General features: G+C 41.7%; 1 protein-coding gene across 3 annotated transcripts in view; it reads right to left on the reverse strand.

Moving 5' to 3' along the window:
* Positions 1-781: 781 nt before the first annotated feature.
* The window catches only part of LOC111673222 (rho guanine nucleotide exchange factor 12-like), a 33,464-nt gene continuing 18,289 nt past the window's right edge, over positions 782-15,956 (reverse strand). Inside the window, exons 11-39 of one of the 3 annotated variants that reach the window (XM_023430912.2) lie at positions 15,254-15,379; positions 14,957-15,055; positions 14,325-14,435; positions 13,698-13,796; positions 13,546-13,588; positions 13,132-13,237; positions 12,909-13,046; positions 12,767-12,799; positions 12,521-12,635; positions 12,028-12,133; positions 11,594-11,821; positions 10,812-10,962; positions 10,172-10,341; positions 9,918-10,064; positions 9,086-9,171; positions 8,669-8,794; positions 7,700-7,814; positions 7,485-7,585; positions 7,319-7,396; positions 7,124-7,199; positions 6,709-6,876; positions 5,864-5,951; positions 5,701-5,781; positions 5,518-5,618; positions 4,920-5,216; positions 4,545-4,790; positions 4,206-4,408; positions 3,714-3,789; positions 782-3,624 (exon numbers count right to left, since the gene is read on the reverse strand). In XM_023430912.2, coding sequence (XP_023286680.1) covers positions 3,611-3,624; positions 3,714-3,789; positions 4,206-4,408; positions 4,545-4,790; positions 4,920-5,216; positions 5,518-5,618; positions 5,701-5,781; positions 5,864-5,951; positions 6,709-6,876; positions 7,124-7,199; positions 7,319-7,396; positions 7,485-7,585; positions 7,700-7,814; positions 8,669-8,794; positions 9,086-9,171; positions 9,918-10,064; positions 10,172-10,341; positions 10,812-10,962; positions 11,594-11,821; positions 12,028-12,133; positions 12,521-12,635; positions 12,767-12,799; positions 12,909-13,046; positions 13,132-13,237; positions 13,546-13,588; positions 13,698-13,796; positions 14,325-14,435; positions 14,957-15,055; positions 15,254-15,379 — 3,528 coding nt within the window. In that variant the 3' untranslated portion in view covers positions 782-3,610. The remainder of the gene's footprint in view (positions 3,625-3,713; positions 3,790-4,205; positions 4,409-4,544; positions 4,791-4,919; positions 5,217-5,517; positions 5,619-5,700; positions 5,782-5,863; positions 5,952-6,708; positions 6,877-7,123; positions 7,200-7,318; positions 7,397-7,484; positions 7,586-7,699; positions 7,815-8,668; positions 8,795-9,085; positions 9,172-9,917; positions 10,065-10,171; positions 10,342-10,811; positions 10,963-11,593; positions 11,822-12,027; positions 12,134-12,520; positions 12,636-12,766; positions 12,800-12,908; positions 13,047-13,131; positions 13,238-13,545; positions 13,589-13,697; positions 13,797-14,324; positions 14,436-14,956; positions 15,056-15,253; positions 15,380-15,956) is intronic. The other 2 variants (XM_023430913.2, XM_023430915.2) reach the window with 2 other exon arrangements.

Below are 15,956 nucleotides of genomic sequence, written 5' to 3' on the forward strand. Positions count from 1 at the left end.
TAACAACCAATAATAATGATATACTTATGTTCAAAATGTAGCACCTTTTAGCATCGCATCAACACTGGATAGGAAACCTTAAAAAGTTTTCGCATCCGGACAAAAGAAAACACGTCAGATAGTTTTTTTTGTTTACCAAGTGTGTTTTGCAAATGTTTTCTATGGAGCAGTTGTTTTCACTGACATTCATGTGCAAAACAAAAAAGTAAGGATGCGCTAAAGCTTAATTATTTGTCTATAAGCAGCAGAAGTACTTAACTGCCAGATTTACTCCAGGACTAAAATCTGTGATTCACTTTTTCTTGTTGCTACAGCCACACTTTACCTCAGTCAAACTAACCTGTATTCACTTGAACAGTATTTTACTGTAACACGTTTTTAGCTGGGACAGAATCAGGTATTATGTAGCTCAGTAGTTCCCAACCTTTGGGTCGGGAAGGTATTGCAAGTGGGTCGACAAATTATTTGCAAAACAGAAAAGTAATTTAAAAGAATATATAAATAATGTTTTTAAATGTTTTAAATGAAATTATCTTTAAAAACATTAAAAAAACTTTAAAAAACTCCTTTCCATTTCATTTTTTCCCATATTATGTAATAAGCCAATAATAGGAACTTTTACTTTTACCACATTATATACTTGTTTTCTTTTTTTTTTTTGCGCTAAAAGATAACTTGCTTGACAAAAACCAGGTGAGCCACCGGGGCGCTGATAAAATAAAGCTTTGGTATTAAAAACACAGAAGTAACCAAACGTAACCACAGCTGCCATGAACATAAATGTTTCTTCATTTCAATGAATGTGTTTATTTTTAATGAATCCCTCATACACGGTCCTGCTGCTGTAACGACTCACTAGAGCTGTGGTCCCAAATCTTACTGTCGTGTGATGAAAACAATCAAAACTTAACTTCAGCGAGGGTTACATTTTGCCATGAGGTGTAATGTACATGGTTCTGTAAAGGAACTGATGCTTCCTATTCATTTCAGAGTGGATTCAACTCTCCACACGAGGCCAATTAAAATGAAGTGACACTTTGTTTTGGTTTTTCAGTCAAATTATCTTCTTTCCTCTTTAAAATGAGCCGTTTTCTTTTTCCTCAACAAAGACGGCAAACATGATCACTGGGTTAATAGCAATGTAATAAAATTATAACATTTTTGTAAAACAAATGAATGCAGTTGGTTACTTTACCCTTGTTTTAAGTAGTTTGTGTTAAAACATTACATGACTGCATTGTGTAAAAAAACAACAACAACAACAACAACAACAACAGACAAAACATTTGATAAACAGTAATAATTGTACATTATATTCTTTTACAATAAAAACAGTCCATTACAATCCTTTTTGTTTATATATACTTTTCAGGTTAGTCTTTTTTTTTTTTTTTTCTTTTTTAATATTTTGTCCAAAAGTCAAAGCCATGATGTCGTCTATGCAGTCTTATGGCCGGTGAATATTTGAGTGTTTTCAGTCCAAACATGAAAGTGAAGTGCAGCGGGCTGATGAGTGAATTCCTACAGCTTGTACCTAAAGGCATAGGAACGTATAACGGGGGTTGACGTCACCAGCTGAGGATGGCGTTTATGAAGAGCTTGTTGCAGAAAACATGAAGGATCCTGAAGAAAAACGCCCTCAAAATGTTTCAGGAGGAAACAGATTCAGTTTGTTTTCAGCGTCCGTCACTCGGGTTAGTCGGTCACCTCACCGCGCAAACTAACATGGAGGAGAGCAAGAGAAAAACAAGACTGGAATACAAATAGAAAATAAATTCAGCAACAAAGTTCCATCAATTGCTTTCACTTTGTGCACACGTTGTGAAAAGCTTGTATCTGTTATATAGTGTGATGTGCTCCAGCAGTTATACACAAAGTCAACGTTTCTTTTCTTTAGCTGCAGTGTTTCATACTCCATTACAACAACGGTGATTCTTTAAAACGCCAACATGTCAAGTCGTGTCATTTGTAATTTGTCTCACTGTAGACAAGAGTGATCTGAATCTACGATCTCAACATTACTTATTCATGTGTTTGCCATATTATGCTACATTCAAGTGCTATAGGAAGTTTCAAATCAGAAAGTCAAATGCTAAACAGCATTATATTTGTATGCTATTTTCTCAGGCAGTTAAAGACAGCCAGTAAACAAACAGTAGTTACTGTAACTGTCAGAGGCTGCAGCTTCGCAAGTAGGACAATTATTCTTTGGAAGTTTGCAGCTTTTTTTCCCCAAAGATGTTGATGATTCTATAAACCTGAACTAGAAATGAAGATTTCTGCCTGTACACGTTTCTTTTAACGCTTTTTTTTTTCTTCAGGTGCTTGCAAGAATAATTCACAATGTTGAGAAATATGGTCATTTGCTTTCTTTCTGAGAGCGTGATAGGACGATCGACATTAATGCTGCGTTCATGTCATATCATATCATTCAGATCGTAATTAAGTTGGGGGAAAAAAAAAACTTTACTTCTACAGAACTACAGACATGTCAACAAACTGATAGCAACATGGCTGAAGAGCATCCACTGCAGTCCCATCCAAATAAAGTTTCACTTGTTTGTAAACAGCTACAAATGTGGCGCAACGAAGGAGGTTAATTTAGGAAGTTTATCTGTTGTGCTCCAGAGCCGGAGGAAGCAGGAGGTTTCCCTCGTCTTCCCACTCTGTTGATGTTGCATGAACGCAGCACAGGCAGGGAAACAGCTAATCTGGCTCTGTAAACTCAGTAATTAAAATGTTGTACCGCATTTGTTTAATTCAAACATGTAAAAGAAATAAAATAAATAGTTTGAGCAAATAAACCACAAACTGTCATTTTAACTTTTGTGTTTGTATGAATTAAACAAAAAATATATACAACATGTCAGGTGGTGAGATTTAGACAGAGTCAGGCCAGTTTCATGCAAACAGGGCGAAAGACATAAAACATAAAAAGACTTTTGGAGATTTTGGGGATGGTTTGAATCTATGTTAGAGCCTCTTGTACAATTTCCATGAATGTTGCTGAATTTAAAAAACACAATCAGTGTGTTGAGTTGGTTTTTCAGGGCTGTTACTCAATAAGGAAGTGCATCTTTAAGCATATTCAACTCTGTAGCGTGAGGTTCAGCTCATCTCCTATCGCAGACATTTACATGAAGCTTACAGCAGTGCTCTGAGCCCTGAACAAGTCCATCTACTTTTTAATCTGTCTGGTCACCGTCACAGTCTCGTTTCATTTCTCAATGTGTCTCTGCTGTGCATCTGCGTGACTTCGCACACTTGACTCGCCCTTTTCCGTTTCATATATCCAGTGTTTAAGATAACTTATGAAGTTGATTATTATTGTCATAGCAACAAGTGACCGAATTATCCTCAGGTAATCCCATAGCGTCTCTTCTCAGGAGCGAGTCTGCCCCCGGTTGGTTCAAGGATTTTGAGTTTAAAGTGGAACCTTCATTGTGATAAAGTCTTCCACTGATTGTCTTATGTGCCTGAAGTGTGAGACTCGACATTCAAGCCTCCATTATTGAGCGACAGCAGTGTTCAGTGGTTGAAGATTGATCCAGAAGAAAGCGATCATGGAGCAACTTGACTCGTGCGACCAGGAGAGCGACGAGCCTCGTCATCACTGAATCCCATCTGAGAAACATCAGAGACACAGTGTTTGAGACGGTAAACGTACAAAAACGATTGGATTGCTCCAAGTGACCGAGAGAAGTGAAACGTACCGTTGTTGTCGTCGGAGTCGGCGGCGGCTGCGTCGGTGTGTGTCTGTCGCAGCTCGTTGTACTTCATTTCCACCTCCTGGAACATTACAGATCATTACAACACAATGTGGTTCATATGTTGAAGAACACTTTCATTTAAACAGATGTCTCTTACTTTACTTTCTACAGCTGAATGAGGTAACACAATGGCGACTGAGCCATGATGAAAGTATTACAATATTACATATTCAAATTAAAAGCATTTAAGTGAGCTTAGCATTTATATTCATACTGCCAACTCCTCAGCCAGGTGACCACCTTCTTTCACTGTGCCCTGCTGTTCACACACTCATGCCATGTGCAGCGTAAAATCAGACCACGGTTGCTCAGGCCAATTATTATCATAATTAATTACTAAATAGTGATTTAGCTGGTCACCAGTCGGGTCTACCTTAATTTAAAGCAGCCAGTGACGTTGGGATGGAGCCTGGCTGTCAGTAAAGCGTGCTGTACCTTCAGATACTGCAGGTCGGCCTGGAGGAGCCGTAGGTGGGTCATAAGCTGCCGGCTGAGGTTGGGGCCGCCGCCGCCCCCTGTCTGCGAGGAGGAGGACAGCAGTTTCCTCATGTCGATCCCCATGTCACCCCCTAACCCCACATCGTCATCAGTGCTGCTCTCCTCGGAGCCCACGCTGAAATCCAGAACCACAAAACCACCTGGATGGACAGGATGCAGCAGGTGGATTTGTTCAGCAAGTATATACAGTATATATACATATATGAAACTAAGTCGTAATTATTCAGTACAACAGTTAAAGACCCACACAGAAAACCTTTTTAAAGATTGCCTCACCGTTGCGTTCAGTGGTCTCGGACAGCCCTGTGTGTCCAGGAGGGAGCTGCAGGTCGTCTTTCTGTGAACTCGCAGACGCTCGGCTCTCGTCGCGTGCAGCAGAAGCCCCCTCAGGGCTCCCGGGCGAGGAGGCGCTCAGCTGACACACAGGGGCCCCGCTCTGCTTGTTGTCCTCTGTCTCCTCTTTCTCCTCCTCTGCCTCTCTGCTCATCATGTGGTTGAAAAGAGCCTGCTTGAGCATCGCCACTAGAACAGACACAAGATGTGTTATTCACTGATGTGGCTTTTCAATCTGCCAAGAACACAGTTTCAAAACCTGAACATATATATATATTTTTAAATCTGGGTGAAGTGACCCTTTAAGGTGGAACTTACATGTCTGCAGAGCATCCTCAGCTTTGGAGGAGGCTACGCCAAACGGGTTGTGCTCTTGGTTTTCAATGGCGATGCCCCGACGTGACCCTTCCTGCTGCAGGAAGGGCAGTCTGTCCGCGAGCTGCCCATCCAGGAAGGCTTCTAGTTCTGCTTCATCCACCTCTTCATCCTCCTCCTCTTCCTCCCGTCGGTCGGCCACAGCCGGCTCCTCTTCCTCGTCCTCTGATTTCATGCCATCGAAAGGGTTGATACCTGCCAGCGGAGCTTGAATGTCTGGAGAACAGGTGGCATCTTTATCTGGAATGAATTGAGATTTGAATTTAGAGGGAGATAATTTACTTTGGAATAAAAAACATTTTAACTGTAAGTAAATAAGACATTTAATCATTTGTATAAAAATAATTAAAACTATGACATACTGCATATCAATTTCTAATTCAAAGATTCTGCTGAGGAAACGGATGAATATAAACAAAGCAGTAAATAGTAAGATAAAAAAAAAGAAGAAATTCACAATGTGGCAAACTTTTGGTGCCAATTTGCCAAAATGAATAACGATTAATCGACTAATCTTTTCAGCATTGATAGAAACACTGACAGCTGCCTGTGGAGTGGATACCTCCACTCGATGTCCCGTTAGCGTCTTTGCACGGCCTGGGTATCCCACGGTTGATGATCTCTATAGCGTCCCGCTCAGCACTGAAAAAATTAGAATTAATCACATTAGAAAACATGGAAAAGAAAAAAATCGAACAATAACATCAGTGAGCAGCGGACTCACTCAGACTGAGCTGGAGGTGTGCCGCTGCTGTGAGGTTTGGCCTTCATGGCCTCGGCGCGTTGTGTGATCAGACACTGCCACCTGGATGAACAGAGGTGATACAGCAGGATGAGACAGAAGACAAACAGGGGACACGTCGCCATGTTTGTGGTGGAAGACTCACGTTCTCTGGTCGGACACCGTCTGAGCCATCAGCTCGTAGATCTGAGCCCCGTTTTCCGACATGGACAGCACGAAGAAAGACTTGTTGTCTGAAGAGAACGAAAATGCAGCAGTGATTATGGCACATATCACACGATAGTTAACGTAGACACAGCAAGTAACGTGAAACATTAAGGGAGCAAAAAGAGCTAAGCTAGCGGCTGTGTGAGGGCGTGCTTAGGTACAGCAGCGCTTTGAGCTAATGTCAGCGTGCTAACGTGCTCACAATGACAAAGTTTAGCAGGTCATTTCTACAAAGTTCACCATCTTAATTTAGCCTGTTAGCATGCTACTGCAAGATATTGAAGATATTAAGAGAAAAGTTATTACAGTTCATCCTGTCGGGAACATGAACGTGTCAAATTTCACAGCTAACGATCCAATGATTTCACCCAAAACCACAAATGTCAACCTCATGGTGGCGCTAGATGAAAAGTCATCAAAGTCAAAGTCAAGGAAACATGAAGTTAATGTTTTAGTAGTTTAGCGTTTTAGATATTCAGCAATATCCCTTTGAAAACTTTGACCTGCTGGTAGCTCCAGATAAAAAAGGGCGGGGATGACCACAGTGAGTTAATCCTCTGGGGGCAGGGAATATTTCACCAAAAATGTAAAACTGTGAACCTCATGTTGAAGTTGAAAAGTTAGGGAATCACAGATATTCTTAGGATTCATCCTCAGGGGAACATGAACAAAGTTTCACAGCGATCCATCCAGTGGCTGTTGAGAGAGACGGACATCTCTGCCCTGATTCACTGAACCAAGAAAAAGTTCAGCACATAAAACCAAAGTGAGTGCAGCTCTCACCAGTCGCCACGGGACGAACCAGTACAGTGTTGAGTTTGATGATGGGGCTGAAGATGTGCTTGGTGTCGGCGGCGCTCGCCACATTCTTGCCGTGGAACTTGAGGATCAGACGCTCGTCCTGCTTCTGCAGTAAAACCAGAATGTCCTCCAGGAGAATTGTGTACAGCTCTGAAAGGAAAACACTGGTGATATAAAACTGTGTGTGTGTGTGTGTGTGTGTGTGTGTGGAGGGTACTGCTGTAAACCTGGGCTGTTGTATTGTAAATGTTTCATTTCATTATCAAATCAATTATCTGTTTAACTTAATTGTCTCTATGATTGATATTTATTTTAATCTTCTTTATTCATACACTTGTGGAAAGTTCCTACTGTGTTTTCCTCAATGTTATTCTCTTATGCCGGTGTGTTTATGTACCGATCGCCTTGTCTTTATTGACTTTCCAGGAGAGAGGTCCCTCGTGGACCATCTTCCTCTTGGTCAGGTCCAGATTCTGCAGGAAAAGAAAAAAAAAATACAACAAAGAGCGCAGCTTCATTAATAACCTCAGCATCTCGCCATCTCTCCCGTGACTGGATATTCACGTTGTTTGTTTGTTTGTTTGTTTGTTACCTTCAGCTCCAGGATCATGGGGTTCTCACTCTGTTTGAGAGATGAGAGATCTAACCTTCTCTGGTACTCTTCCAGTCTCTGTTGAGAAAGAACACAGCTCGTTAACCACTGGTCATTAGCACTTTTAACTGACCTTTAGCCAACGCATTTTAACTGATGCCTGCACCTGTTTGTTCTCTGCCTCTTTGACGGCCTGGTTGACGTGGTTGAGGATCTTTTTGCAGCATTCGCCGGCTTTCTTCACCTTTTGCCTCTCCTCGCCATCCTCTGTGGGAAGATAAACGAAGCAAACAAACAAACAAACAAAAATGGTGATGAAAAAAACCAAACATTTGCCATTCTCCTTCAGTCAATTACCCAAAAATGCCAAAATGTTTCTACCTGTGTACTTAGCAATGTTGTCCAGTAGGAGTGGGTATTTGGTCAGTCTCTGCATCTCTACAGGAATGATGTCTTTGAGCTGCAGCCTGCGACACAGACGGTTGCTCTCAGCTTCCTGAAGACAGTGAGGTGGAATAAGGAGCTTGTAACGCATAACATATAATATGATTAACATATCTAACATTTATTATAACAATATATATACAACATACATATAATATATAACATATCATTCAAATCAGCACATACACAGACAAAAGCTCTCCCAGGCCTCGCCACTCCTGCACCCACTGGTTCCCTTATGATGCCGAGTACGTACAATAAATACGTACCCATGTGAAGCAATACACATAAATCAACATGCACCTACAGGCTGGAAAATAAAATCTTTCCAAGTCTCAAATGGTAATTAGAAGCAAGAGCAAGTTGCCTGAAGATTAATAAAAATATATGATTTAAAGTGATGATAGTTGATTTTATCTGTGATTTGTGTCTTCTTGCAGCAGGAAAGTTTTGGGGGAAAAAAAGGTGGAAATTGGTTAAACCTGTAAAACACTGAGTCTGACATAAACTCTTTCTACTCTCAGTGATGATATTGGTTGTTTTATTAAAACCCTTTATGTATCACAACAGAGTGAAATTATTCAACAGTAGACAGTTAAGGGTCAAATTGGATTCTTGATCTTGCTGATAATTGACAAAAAGGTCAAAATGAAATTAAATACTCATTATACAATTAACTCCTTCACATTACTAAGAGGAAAATATATTTTTTCCTGAATGGAAGAATCCAAACTACAGTCATAAATTCACAGTATCCACATGTACGGTGCTGCAAAAATAAACTAGTCAGATTCTTCACATACCAGTCATCATCTGCTGTTTGTCTCAAATTATCAGGATTGTCCTGCCAAAGCAAACAAGCTCCCGCCCCTGACAGCAGAGCGTGAGGTAATCTGTTGTGCTGACCTGCATGAATAAGTGGAACCTCTGGTCTTTCTTCTTCTTGGTCTTGATGAGCTCCAGCGCAGACGGTTGGTTGCAACAGAAAGTTCCCACCGCTCTTTTTATCTTCTCCTCTTCCTCCCCGCTGAACTGCAGTCAACACATTTACACCCGAGAATTACATCTGAGGTATTTCCTGTTTCTAATGTTCTTATCCAGAGTCAAGTAAACGCTTAGTTATTCATTAGCTGATGTGCACTTTACAATTTTGTGCATCTTTATTATGTTTTTAATGTGAAGTTTATGACAAAATGTTTAAGCTAATATTGGCTGTTGACCAGTGAATACTGTACATGTCAAATAAACAAATAAAAATCAAAATGAAATAGTGGTACCACTTTACAATAAGAGTACCCTTCATTGAACTGAAACCGGTCTTACCCACTCCAGGAGATCGTCTCCAATCTGACCGATCACCGATGTCTCGCTCCTCTTCCTGGTTGCTGTCATTTGCTCCGTTATAGAAACTGTTGAGAAACAGTGAGAAGAAATTCAACTTTCAGCACCTCGTTGTTCTCCCCAATGACAATTCTTAGACTTTTATAAAACACACTAATATCAAACCATGTGACCCTTCTGCTCAGACCTCCTCCTCCTTCTCTAATTTCAACATCCGACCCAGTTTGTTTCCAGTGACTGTCTACACATTACACATATATGTTGTATATATGTTGTATATATGATGACATGACATGCAGCTGTGCACTAAGGTTCTGACTACACCTGGTACTAATATTCAATCTGTGTCCGGAAACATTATCTGGATAAATTTACACCTGGTATTGATAAGCGTTCACGTTATTCTAAATTCTGCCCTCACTGTGATCAGATCTCAATATGCAAATGAGCTTGGCGGGGTTGGTGGCCTTGGTCATTCATTTTTAAATCACATTATCATCTTTATAACGAGTTCTGTGGCTCTGAAAATAACCTTAAGTTATCTCAAGTCCACAGGCTTTTAGCGTCAGAATCTCCCACTGTAAAAACACAGAAATTCAGCTTCTATTGAAAACGTTAAATTATATCTGTATCAGGTTTGACGCCGACTTGTATTTGGTTATAGGTACATCATGACGATCAGATACGTTTTCAGGTTATTTCTATTTTGTGAAGATGGAAAAGCAGGAAGAGAGAAAATCAAGTAATTAAAGTCAAATACATTTTCTGATAAGCTCAGTCGTCTGTGGGATGAAGAGCAGTAAGGTGAAGTTACCATGCAGCTGAATGATTTCCTCCAGGTTGATAAAGATGTGTTTGATGTCCTCTGGGGGGAGGATACTGTCTCTGTTCAGCCTCTGGTAGAAGACACAGTCCAGCACCTTCAGCATCCGTAAGTGGGCGCGCTCAGTGTAGAACAGCTCTGAGGGGCGGACGGGGTGAACGCGTATGATGTGAATATATATATATACGGTTTGATCGTTTTCGTGTCGCACTCTGAAATGTGTGTGAAAAGTGTCGTCCGCTCACCATTGATGACTTCCTGCCGTTTGATCTCCTGCGGCGTGAGGCTTGCCAGGACGCCTCGGCTGACCAGACTCTGCCAGTTCAGAGGATCCTCCTCACATTCCACCTCACCTCCCTGGTCGTCTTCACTCTGGGTGTCGCCCGAAGTCGCCGCACACTGAACCTCCATCCTGCTGCCGAGCGAACGCAGAGGGAGAGAGACTTTTACAAAACAAAAGATTACTGGAGAAGCAGAAAGGGGAAGATTTGGGGATTTTACAGCGTCTTCCAACCACTGCTGTCATGTTAATCTTTAGTTATTGCATTAAACAGAGAGAAGAAAAGTGATATAATATTAATCATCATTATAATTTTTTTATTTTGATAACATTTATGTCACATTCTCTCCTGCTATGATGGATTTTTTGTTCAATGTTCTGTTTTTCTGCTGCAGCTGCTATAACAAATATGTAATGTCCGTTCTTGCCTTCTGTTGTGCAGCTCTAAAATACGTCTGAGGTATTATTGAAATTTCTGAAAATAGACATCAGCCCATTGTATTACATGCTCAACATGTAGTACAATAAACAATAACTTTCTCTCAGTGCACCAACTTCGATTCCTCTCTTTTGCGTCCCTGAAAAATCTAAAACGCTATAAATACCTGAACGCCTCCTGATCCTCCTCCTGTAACTGCTCCAGGTTGGAGGGGCTGAAGTCAAACTGCGTGCTGGTCGGACTGAAGACGCCGTCCTGCTGGTCGCCGGACGGCAGACCCTCGCCCGGTCTGGGCTGGATGGAGAACGGAGACACATCTGTGGAGTAAAAAGAAGAACAGTAGTAATAATGAGATCATGAAGAAAACGTCTGACTGATGGCTCTGTTTTATCATCCGTTCATTTTATTATTAATTCAGTCTGAAAAACAGAAGATGAAACCTTTTAACTTTTGGTCATCACATACAGTTGCTGAACTAGAACCCCTGCAAATACTCCTGTGTTTCCATGTCTTTATAACTGTTATAAGGAAATGGTAAAAAAATAATAACTTATTACCACACTACTGTTATTCTGCTACGAGTTAGTCCGTAGTAACCTGACTGTATTTCATCAAAACCTGCTGTGGTACAGCTCTCTGCCTCCTAGTGTGACTTCTGTGCATCTGTTCTGCTCATGTGTTCATCTCCTGTGGTCTCATGATCCTATGACTACAACAGAGTCCACTGTTAAGAAAAAAAAAATGTCAAGAATAAAGTAAAAGTTCATAATGTTATGAGAGAAAAAAGTACATACATAACAAGAAAAAGTCATAATATTTTGAGAATGATGTTTTTAAATAAAAACAGTAGGTAATAGTTGCCCTGATAGTCCTAACAGTAACGAGTGACATTACCTAGGACAGTAGTTCCCAAAACACTTGGATCAAAGAGAAACAGGAATTTCTTACTGGAGTCTGAGTCTTGTCCGCTAGTATCTGAGGCCTGACCAATGGGGGAGCTGTGTGTCGGGGAAGGCAAAACTGGGGCACCAGCGTCCGATCCCTCGCTGAGCTGATTTCCACGGATCCGTGATCCAGAATTCGCTGCAGAGGAGTCAGACTGCTCCAGGATACCGAAGGCCGGCTGGGAGAGCTGCTTCGGAGACCGCTGCTTGTTCAGCTCCACGGCCTTACCGACTGCACACACACACACACACGCACACACACACACCCAAACACACACATGTACAACAGCAGAGAAGAAACATGGGCACACAAATATTGAAATCACAAAACACTGATAATATGAAGTAAAAACACACTCAGTAGATAGGACTGGTTTACCTCAGCCTGCATTAAATGATAAAAGTTAAAAAGGGTTAAAACTGCAGTTTCATCCTCACCTGAAGTTGAATCCACTCTGCTCAGGCGCCTTGGTGGGCCGAGGATGTTGGGAAACCGAGGCTTTTTCACCTTCTCCTCACCCTCCTTCTCGGGCTTGATGCTCTTCTGCTCGTGAAAACGACACACATTTGTCTTAAAGGGCATCGTGGTGCATTTCAAACAGACCGTGAGACCAATGAAGAGCAGTTATTTGACTCGCAGTGGATACTGTGCTATGATTAAAACTGATGATTGATGATGAAAAGTAATCAAATCAGTTATTTACATTTTTGTTCTGCATGTGTGAGGCATTTTATCTGATGTATCAGGCACAGTGGATCTATCGCACAGCTTTAATTCATACTCATACATCTATTATTTTTATATTTTTGCTTATATTGCATCACAGTTTAATGTAAAATCAAAGTTACATTTACACAATTAGCTCGACGGCTAACTAAATACATGATTTAACGTGTTTGTGTCTGCGTGTTTCTGGAGAAGAGGTCGCACCTTAATCTTGGGCAGGAAATTGATTCGCGCTCGTTTGTGCTCGAGGCCGCGAGGCTCCTTCACTTTCACCCCGAGGTGCTTCATGTAGGTGAGGAGCACGTACTGCATCGTTTGGCTGCGACATGACAGGACACGCAGTCAGGAGCAGAAGCAGGTTGTCATTTACAAAATATTTACAAATCTGAACAGAAACTAAAACACTTCTCCAAAAACAGACACCGCACTGGATACTCTGCAGCTTCTTACCACTTCTCGTCTTCTGAGGGCTGTGACGTCAACCTGTAACAAGCAACTCTGGGTTAGCACACACACACACACACACACACACACACAACCGTGCAAGGAATATGAGATGCATGTGCATATCTCTGTGTTAATGTAGACTCACAGGATGTCCTCTATCTTGGAGATGATGTGTTCGGCACAGGAGCACTCCTTCTCCAAGGCCTGCTGGTCTTTCCCTCGCTCCACGTCCATCTTCGACAGCTCGTCCTCAGCCAGAGTCAGACCCATGCTGCGCTTCTGTCTGTAAACACAAGCGCACGAGTTACACCTCATAGAGATATAACCGCGTGACAAACGGTCGTTTTCAACAGTGATGTGACTCCCACCTGAAGTCCTCCAGGTTCTTGTGCAGGTCAGGTAGGAGTGTGTCCTGTAACACCTGGGTGTACTGTTTGCACAGCTCCTCCGGGATTAACTCCAGCCTCCGCTTCTCTGTGTGGACGCAAACACACACACACCAAAAAAACTGTCAGCCAACAAACCACTTCATCTATGCATTTGTCTGTCCAACACTGTGAACTAGATTTGTAATCTAGATTTATTTTATTTCTATTTTAAAAAGCAAAAGGATGATATAGTGAAACTTTATATTGGAAAAACTCATATCAATACAAATCATAAAGCAGGTAACAAAAGACTGGAGACACTAGCACCTGTAGCCCACTGATTTAGATGTTGTGGTACTCAGTGTTAAAGAGAAAGAAATCAGAGATACATTTAAGCCTCTTTCTATTTCATACCCAGTTCAGACGCAATTGTCTCTGGCACTGGTACTTTGAGATTCTGGGGGGAAAAAAAACATAAAACAATTTTTAAAAAAATCAGAAAACTTGATCAAAGGGAAAAGAAAAGGACTGAGGGAGAAAAAAAACAAGAGAGTGCAGTAACTCACGGCTGTTCGATCCATGAAGAGTGAGTGGAATTCCATGAAGAAGCGTCGGCTTTCTTTGGAGCTGGTTTGTTTGTGCATGTCGGCGTAGAGGTAACACAGCTACGAAGGGGAGGAGAGAGACATGAACCAATGAACATCATCTCATCAGAATATGAAGCTGCTGATTCTTATTCATATGTCTTTTTGTTTTCAGCAGCAGTGCATTATTTATTTATTCATTTAGTATGACAACACTAAGGAAAACTATTTTTGCACATGAAGCAGAAACTCAGACTGAATTTGAACATGAATCTTTAATGTAAAAAACACATGACTCAATATTCTGTATTTTTCTTATAGTCAATAAATCAATGTAGAGACCAAAGGCAACACTGTACTCTGTTGCTACAGGAAGTTATTGAGCCTTTAAAATAAAATAAAACTATATATTTATGAGCTGTGTTTAAAGATGGACCGATGGAGTGAGACAGGAGCCTCAGACAGGGAAGGAAGTGGGGAAGTATTTAGAAGCAGCCCAGTACATTGATGGTTTAAAGAAGCACTGTATGATACAGTGTGTGTGGGTGTGTGTGTGTGTATGTGTGTGTGTGTGTGTGTGTGTGTGTGTGTGTGTGTGTGTGTGTGTACCAGAGGCACAGGGTCAAACTGCGAGACGACATGATGGAGGAAAACTGCGAGGTGAGCCGGCCGAGACTTCAGCAGGTCTATACTCTGGAAACAGCTGCACTGTCCATTAATCTGAGAGAGAGAGAGAGAGAGAGAGAGAGAGAGAGAGAGAGAGAGAGAGAGAGAGCGAGATAGAGAGAGAGAGAGAAAGAGAGCGAGAGCGAGATAGAGAGAGAGAGAGAAAGAGAGAGAGAGAGAGCGAGAGCGAGAGAGAGAGAGAGAAAGAGAGAGAGAGAGAGCGAGAGCGAGAGAGAGAGAGAGAAAGAGAGAGAGAGAGAGAGAGACAGTCACATGACAGGAAAGGATGATAAACTTAATGATTTATCTAAACAGCAGATTTTGATCATTCTTTTTTAACTATATAATGTAACTTCCAATTTCCTCTTACTTGGTTTTTGGTTGAGAATTTCTGGTGTGAATCAATCAGCCCGAAAACAACAAATCTTTTTTTGAACTTCGGTGACTGCGTCATTGTTTGTTCCGTATTTTTCTCCATTGTTTCCATATTTTCAAATTTAATGCCACTGATGCTGATAATGTGGCACCCAGTCAACTTCTCATCCAACTATGCCATCAGAAACTTCTCAAGATACCTGCTCCTGCTGGGAGTCGAAGTAGTCATCCTCTGCTCCAATGATCTGGGGGTGGAGGAGGTAGGGAGGGCTACCCACAATGCACTGGGCGCTGGAGTCCTGAGTGACAGATTCAGGGTTAAATGCACTGATCGTTGTGTGTGTCCTCATCTTTAGTAACAACAAATTACATTTACTTGTATTCAAGAAACATTTTTACTGAAGCTGGAAAATTATTACAAAATCAAAATGAATTAGTCTAGGTGTGTGTGTGTGTGTGTGTGTGTGTGTGTGTGTGTGTAAGCGAGTGTGTCTTACAGTGTCAGTGTTGTCCTCAGTGTCGGGCGACGAGCAGGAGTTGAGTCCGTCTCGCCGGCTGACGTCCGGGCTCTGACAGGGCGTCTCTCTTTTGCCGGGACTCTCTGGGAGGGGGCTGCTGTGCATCTAAAGACACACCCAGACCGAAACATACAGACACGCACACACACACAAACACACACACACATACACGTTAATACACACACACACACAGCAGCACAACAGCACTTAAGCCAAATTGATTGTTTAGTCTGGCGCTGAATACTGGGAAATCCCCAGAGATTGGAAAATAAGACCATTTCATCCCTATTTATAGAAGTTGTGATAAAAAGATTATTTGTTATTACAAGGAAGTCTGTGTAAGCAGTATTTTCAGAGGGGCTTTCTGTTTTGTCTGTGTTTAACGTCAGGCCGTGGGTACAACATTTCCCAGTCAGCAGCAGCAGCACCTGATCCACGGTTCATTAGCTCCTTTCTTAAGAACAAACATCAAACACAAAGCACACACAGTGTCTGAGAGCGTCGAGCTCGAGCCCCTTCCCCTTCACTTGTGTATGCTTCAATCTCTAAAACTGTAAGAAAATAGTGAGAAATTCCCAATGCAACTGAAGGCAACGTCTTCAGATTGTTTGTTTTGTCTGACAAGGGGCGTCATTTCCTTCAGGGACAGCGGATATAAGCCCCCCCCCCCCCCCCCCCCCCT

The sequence above is a fragment of the Seriola lalandi genome, unplaced genomic scaffold, assembly GCF_002814215.2.
Source record: "Seriola lalandi dorsalis isolate HSWRI2012SDOR001 ecotype SW California unplaced genomic scaffold, Sedor1 jcf7180002054914, whole genome shotgun sequence".
NCBI classification, from domain to species: Eukaryota; Metazoa; Chordata; class Actinopteri; order Carangiformes; family Carangidae; genus Seriola; species Seriola lalandi.